The sequence below is a fragment of the Lycium barbarum genome, chromosome 3 (assembly GCF_019175385.1).
Source record: "Lycium barbarum isolate Lr01 chromosome 3, ASM1917538v2, whole genome shotgun sequence".
Taxonomy (NCBI): domain Eukaryota; kingdom Viridiplantae; phylum Streptophyta; class Magnoliopsida; order Solanales; family Solanaceae; genus Lycium; species Lycium barbarum.
Window position 1 is genome coordinate 109,642,304 of NC_083339.1, and position 7,036 is coordinate 109,649,339.

At 36.9% G+C, this 7,036-nt stretch overlaps 1 protein-coding gene across 1 annotated transcript; it reads left to right on the top strand.

Moving 5' to 3' along the window:
- The first annotated feature begins 3,431 nt into the window (after positions 1 to 3,431).
- LOC132631797 (receptor-like serine/threonine-protein kinase At4g25390) lies at positions 3,432 to 5,756 on the top strand. Its single transcript, XM_060347496.1, has one exon. The coding sequence runs from the start codon at positions 3,587 to 3,589 to the stop codon at positions 5,609 to 5,611; it is 2,025 nt and encodes a 674-aa protein (XP_060203479.1). The 5' UTR covers positions 3,432 to 3,586; the 3' UTR covers positions 5,612 to 5,756.
- Positions 5,757 to 7,036: the final 1,280 nt, after the last annotated feature.

Here is a 7,036-nt window from a genome sequence, read left to right on the forward strand (position 1 = left end):
ATTACTCTATCCTTCTGTCATGAACCTTGGAGGAATCAACTTCTTGATACCTCATGTGTGCAAATGTTAGTCATGATTGTCATAGATGTATGGTTGTACCACAAGTTTGTTCATCCTTGGCATGAATATGTGATTATGGCGTTGCGTGCTAACCCTCAATCCTTGAGGAGTATGTTTTTGTTTGTCTCCCTTATGGTTTTGCAAGGTTTAGATTCGAGGACGGATCCTTTTCAAGAAGGGGAGAATGATGCAAGCCGGGTTGCCTCAAGGGCACTTAAAGGACCGTCTCATGGAGCCAAAGTTTGGATGATAGCATGGAGAGGACGGATGGGAGATGGAAGAGCATTAAAGTGGCCAACGAGCAAGGAAGGCTATGTTTGCAAGAGGCCGCATTCGCAAATTCAAGATTTCCATCTCCACAAGACTAGCCAAACAAGGCCCTTGCCTCATTAATGACATTTATGTAATAATAGGGTCTTCTATTATTTAGTTAGTATAAATAGCTAGTCTTTTATTTCATTAGGGGACTTTTGGACTTTTGATGAATGGATGAATTGATGAGTGATTTTGAAAGTTGTCTCTAGAGAGAGAAACTTGTGAGAGAGGCCATGAATGACTCTTGTTGAATCTTTGATTGTTGAGAGGATTGGTTGCTTGGGAATTCAATTCCCTTGAGGTCATCCTAAGAGATTGGTGCTTGTTAATGTTAATTAATTGAGGTCTTTAGGCTTTGATACACCTTTAGGTTGCTTTTAATTCCATTTTCTTGTGTCAATCTATCTATCCTTTACTTTCCTTGTTATTTTATTGCTTCCGCGTATCCGTTATTGTATCAATATGAGTAATAATAACCAAAATCAAATGTGCAACCGCAACACATTAATTTCCAAGAGTAGTAATGAAGACGTTATAATGCTGTGCATAGACTCATTATTTAGTATCAATATGGGTAAAATAAAAAGGCAACTTGTGGGAAATTGAAGCTACTGATGCTTTTCCCGTTATGCTTTCTGGCAGATGATGGATGACTTTGATAAAAGTCCATCGCATCTAATTACAGTCAACCCCACTTTTCCCTTTTCTGTTTTTCTCCGCTCCATGAGTTTTCTCTATAGTCTTCTTAGAGCTTTGAAATAAGAAAAAAAGGTCCAAATTTACTCATATATTATTTAAAATTGTTTTATTTTATTTTCAAACATTTTTATTTTATTTATATTTTTCTATTGATAATTTATAATTCTTTTTGTAATAGTTATATTCTTAACGTAAAACGAGTGAATGTCACGTTCAAATGTAAACAAGAAAAAAACAATTGTTATTTTAACGCCTTCCCCAAGTCGAACCAAGAATTCAATTTAATAATCAAGAAAATTCACTGCACTTATTATAATTTATCATAATGAGAATGATACCTGCCCACTCATGAAGTTGATAGCAACGGTAATAAAGATTAGTCGTTCACCCACTATAAAAATTTGTGGTCGTTAATTAAAGGAAATGGACGTAATCCGGCGGTGAAGTCCCCATCGGTACTACTTTCTTCCCATATTAGTTGTACACATTATTATAAATATTCGTTTCAAAATACTTATCTATTTACAAACAGATAGAATTAATTAAGTTTTTCCTACTTTAACTTTAACATTAATTGTTTTTTAAAGTACCAATATTAGTTAGAGTGTAATTAATTGGAGAGAGATAAGGATAATATACTAAAAATATACTTGTGTAAAGGGGAAATTGGACAAGTAATATGAGACGGAAGAGTAAGAAAATTCTTGCTACTCCCTCTATCTCAAATTATTTGTCGTGGTTATCTAAAAGTAATTGTCTCAAATTATTTGTTGCTTTAAAAGTTTAAAACACAATTAATTAATTTTTCCTTATTTTACTCTTAGTAGAATTTTGTCATTGATGAAGATACATATAAATAGACCAAATATTTAATGAAGAGAAGCTACAACTTAGATAAATAAGGGTGAAAAAGTCAAATATCTTTCATAATTAATATTTCTTAAGAGACGTGTAAAATAAAAAATAATAAATAATTTGAGATTGAAAAAATATGATAATACTAATAGCAGAAAATAGTCAAACCAGGAGAAACTAAATATACGTTTTAGTTGAGAAGATTAAGCAATAATAAAAAAAAAATGAAAACTTAGAAGTAGACAAAGGGCCAAAAACCTACTACTCAACTGTCCTGCATAATTTAATGGATAAAAGGACCATAGTCAGCTTTTGCTTTATTACTTAGCTGTGCTATTTGCCCGTGCCATTTGGTAGGTGTAAGGTTGCCATTTTTGATTCAGTAACACCAGTTGTTATTCCACTTCGACAATCAATTTATAATCTTCTTTCTTTTATTCACTATACAGCACAAAAATTAATATTTTCTGGAGAAAAACTTATTCTTTTTACATGTTTTAGATGTTGAATGCTCCTTTTTCCTTTTTAAGTCAAGTGATTGAAATAGAAAATAAGAGTTAATTATCCATATTTTAAAATAAAGATCAACCGGATTATCAAGCAGATTTGTGTTTCTTTAACTGTTATTTTTAATATTGGGGCAATTTGTGGGAGCTGGAGATACAAGACACTAATATATTGTCAATAGAATATTATCCATATCAAATTGTATACTAAATTAGTAAATCATACCACACTAATTTCTTATGATTAAATTACAATATAAAGTAAAAATATATATTTATTAATTTTGACTTAGTGATGAGATTATATGTGAAAATATGTGTTGTCAAGTCATGTATTCGATAGATTAGTATCAACTTAAGATGACAATATATATTTAAAGTATCAGATCAGTTCATTCTTTTTTGTTGGGGAGGAGGGCGGAGTACAATTGGAGTAGCGTAACTGCTTTCCCCCCAAATTTAGCATTATTTCCTCCAATTTTGCGGAGAGATTATTTGAACTCCCCAATTTAGTTTATTCGTCTTAGTTTGATAGAGAGTAATTTTATTGTTGTTGTAAACTGCACTAGGCAAGTTCTCTGCGACGAACTTGATCGAGAAACCATATAGGGGGGCTTCGAATCTAAGACCCTTCATTTGGGAGATCACCTGTTCAATCAACTCGGTTGTCCTTGCAGAGTGAATTATATGGTTTTGAATTAAAAATATATATGATATACTAAAATGTCTTTAATTTTGTAGTCTTAATCATGCATTAGAATGTTGGCATTAAAAATTTCACTGGCATTAAAAATTGTGAAATAAAAAAAAAAAGATAGTAGTATTTTTTTTTAAATAGATTAAAAGAAAAGTATTACAAACAATTAAAATAAATGGATATTTAAGAAGAAAAAGAAATGGGGAAAAAAAAAAGATAAGTGGCCCTTTGACTAAAAGGGACCACAAGCAGACTTACACATCCGTATTCTGTATAGTTTGCGAATGGGAGTAAAAATCAAAATAAAAACAAAATAAAGATATGCACAAAAAGCCACAACAATACCTCTGCAACCAAAAAGCAATCCCACTTCAACAAAGAAGTAGAACAAAATCTCCGATCCAATTCACAACTCACTTATGTAACTACTATTTCCGTAATAATTTTCCTCATCATGCCATCTCGTCCACTACCACCACCACCACCACCACGGCCACGTGTACACCACCATCTACTTCCACCACTCGCCGGCGGTATCGCTGCCGCCGCCGCCGCCTCACTCCTTATACTCTTCACTTTCTGCTTCCGTAAAATCAACCTTAAAAAAAAAACCGCCCCATCTCCTAACTCCGGTTCATCAAAACCCCCTCACCGGTTCACCTACACCTCTCTCAAACGCGCCACGTGTAACTTCTCCCCTTCTCTCCGTTTGGGCCAAGGCGGGTTCGGGTCGGTCTACAGCGGAACCATCAAAAGCCCAAGCCCAAATTCTAATAATATCTCTGTTGCTGTTAAAGTAATGGACTCAGGTTCCTTACAAGGTGAACGTGAATTCCAAAATGAACTCTTTTTCGCTGGAAAAATGAACTCTAAACACATTGTTTCAACTATTGGTTTCTCTTCAGACAAAAGAGGTCGTCGTATGTTGTTAGTTTACGAGCTTTTGGTTAATGGTAGTTTACAAGACTGTCTTTTACATCGTAAATGTAGTGAATTAAAGGATTGGGGAAAGAGGTTTTCGATTGCGGTTGATATAGCTAAAGGGTTGGAGTATTTGCATCATTTTTGTGATCCACCAGCTATTCATGGTGATATTAAGCCTAGTAATATACTATTGGATGACGATTTTAATGCAAAGATCGGGGATTTCGGATTGGCGAGGTTGAAAGTAGAGGATCAAGTTGAGATTGATGTGAAAAAGGAGAGTCCTTTACGAAATGGGGTTGAGGATAATGGGTCTGTGGTTGAGGAAACTGAGAGTGTGATTACTGTTAATGGGGTTGAACAGTCGCCTGAGAGTTTTTCGGTTAGTGGGGTGGAATTGTCACCTGAGGCACCTGTGGTGTCTCCGAGAACGGTGGCAGATATGGCGTCCCCGTCTGAGGGGATTGAAAAAACGAGTCTTTCGGAGGGTAATTTTGATCGGTCGAGTATAGATAGTGGGGTTGAAATTGGTCATAAGAAGAAGAGTGGGGTGAAGAAGAAGAGGAGTATTACGGGGAAAGATTGGTGGTGGAAGCAAGATACGGGTGGAACGGATTCGGGAGTTGTGAAGGATTATGTAATGGAATGGATTGGGAATGAGATCAAGAAGGAGAGGCCTAAGACAGATTGGATTGGGGCTTCGTCGAGTTCAGGGAAACCGGAAAAGAAGAAACATAAGAAGCGATTAGATTGGTGGGTTTCATTGGATGATGAAAAAAATGTGAAGAAGGAGAAGAGGAGACCTGCGAGGGAGTGGTGGAAAGAGGAGTATTGTGAGGAGCTTGCTAGGAAGAAAAAGAAAAAGAAGAAGCAACAGGGCGGAATTGGTTCAATTAGTGATGATTGTCATAGTGAGTCTTGGTGGCCAAGGGATGATGAGTTGTATACTGCTAATAAGAAGAAGAAAAGGAGTAGGAGCAGGAGCAGTAAAAGTAGCATGGATTGGTGGTTGGATGGATTTAGTAGTGAGCTTCGGAGAGCTCGGAAGAATAGTTACGATTCTGCTAGTGGGGAGATACCTAAAAGTGGTGGTACTGGTATCAGTAGCACTCCTAGCATGAGAGGAACTGTGTGTTACGTTGCACCAGAATATGGTAGCTGTGGGGATCTATCTGAAAAGTGTGATGTTTATAGCTATGGGGTGCTTTTATTAGTTCTTATTGCTGGGCGTAGGCCACTTCAGGTGACAGGGTCACCTATGTCCGAATTCCAGCGTGCTAATCTTCTCTCTTGGGCACGTCACCTTGCCCGAGCAGGGAAGCTTCTTGATCTGGTTGATCAGTCTGTTAGTGTTGAATCATTAGACAAAGAACAAGCATTACTTTGCATCACTGTTGCCCTGCTCTGCTTGCAGAAGTCACCTGCCCGCCGACCATCAATGAAAGAAGTAGTGGGGATGCTTTCCGGGGATTTAGAAGCTCCCCAGTTACCAGTCGAGCTTTCACCCTCACCCCCCTCCCACTTCCCTTACAAATCCCACAAGAAGGTTCGGTGAGCTTGTATCAGGTCTCAGTTCTGTACAAAACCAAAGTTTATGTTGTTGATTATTTCTTGTCTTTGTGGTGGATGACTTATGATGTAAAGAAGAGATAGGAAACAAAGAATTAACAGTCTTAATGGATTTTTCTGTTTGCCTTTTACATGTTCTGTTTATTGTTTTAATTTCGAGTCGGTTGGTATCTGTGTGTTCTTTTTCCTTCTGGAAACTAAATAACAACAAAAAAGCCATTTGATATTTTATCTTGAGGTTTGGTAATGATTCTTAATTACTAGATATATTTGGACGAGCAGTACAAGGCCTCAGCTTGAGGCCGCTGCTTATGGACCGTTATTTTGGATAGTTGATAGCTATTACCAAACATTGGCTGCTAACATCTCTTTCTTTTCATTTATCAAAAAAAAAAAAAAAAAAAACACCTCTTTCTTTTCCTTCTCTTGGACTGTTGATAGCTGTTACTATAACTGCTCTGGCTGCTAACCGGCCCCTTCCCCCCTCCCTAAAAATGAAAAATGAATTAAATAAATGTGAGGGAGGAGGAAGAGCGGAAGAATGAACCCTTTAGTCCTTTCTTGGTAAAACTGGGAGATATTAAATCTATTTTGCTCGTGATGGGGATGATGCTTGTATGGTTGAGGTATGGATCTGCATTCAGGTATACTTTTCTCCAAGATTGTATAACTTGTTTGTTCTTTTCTATGGTTTCAACTCTTTCACATGTAAATTTGTTGCATATGCAAATTACCCTCGTTGGTTCCTTTAGAAATTTCTGCCAACAACAACAACAAACAACAAACCCAGTGTAATCCCACAAGTGAGGTCTGCTCTCCATCTTTGTAATTATCAAATGTTGTTTCCTAAATTAAATTGTTTGGTTTGGGACCTTAGCATAGTTCGTATATGCTCTTGCAGATTGAGAGTGCTTTCTACTTAGACATAAGAATCCATCGAGTTCAACTAACGTTAGGTGTGCTTGTGCTAGTCAACATATTCTGAACCTTGATAGCAGACAATTTCTCAGATTAGCTGACTGCTTATTGTGCTAACATGCCTTAGCAGCAATACCATTCAGCTGTTGCATGCCACAAAAAAACTATCGTTCAATGGAGGCCACATAGATTACAATTACTTCTAGAGAAAACAGGGGCGAGAGGACCGTCTTTTTTCCGTATTAAGAATGTATTTCAGCATAGTGGTACTGCTTAGATCAACTTACCTGTGGTAGGGAAGGTTTGAGTAGTGAATCTCGAGGTCAAACTATTTGAGTGGGAATTCCTTTTGTAAGTAAAATTTGAGTTTTCTAAAAATCAGCTACCTGGGAATCTTTCTTTACTTAGATGATTGAAGAAGATGAGCCAACTTACCATGGCTTCTAGATCTGCTTGGAACCCGCACCGCCTATTTGCAGGTTCTGCTCCCCTT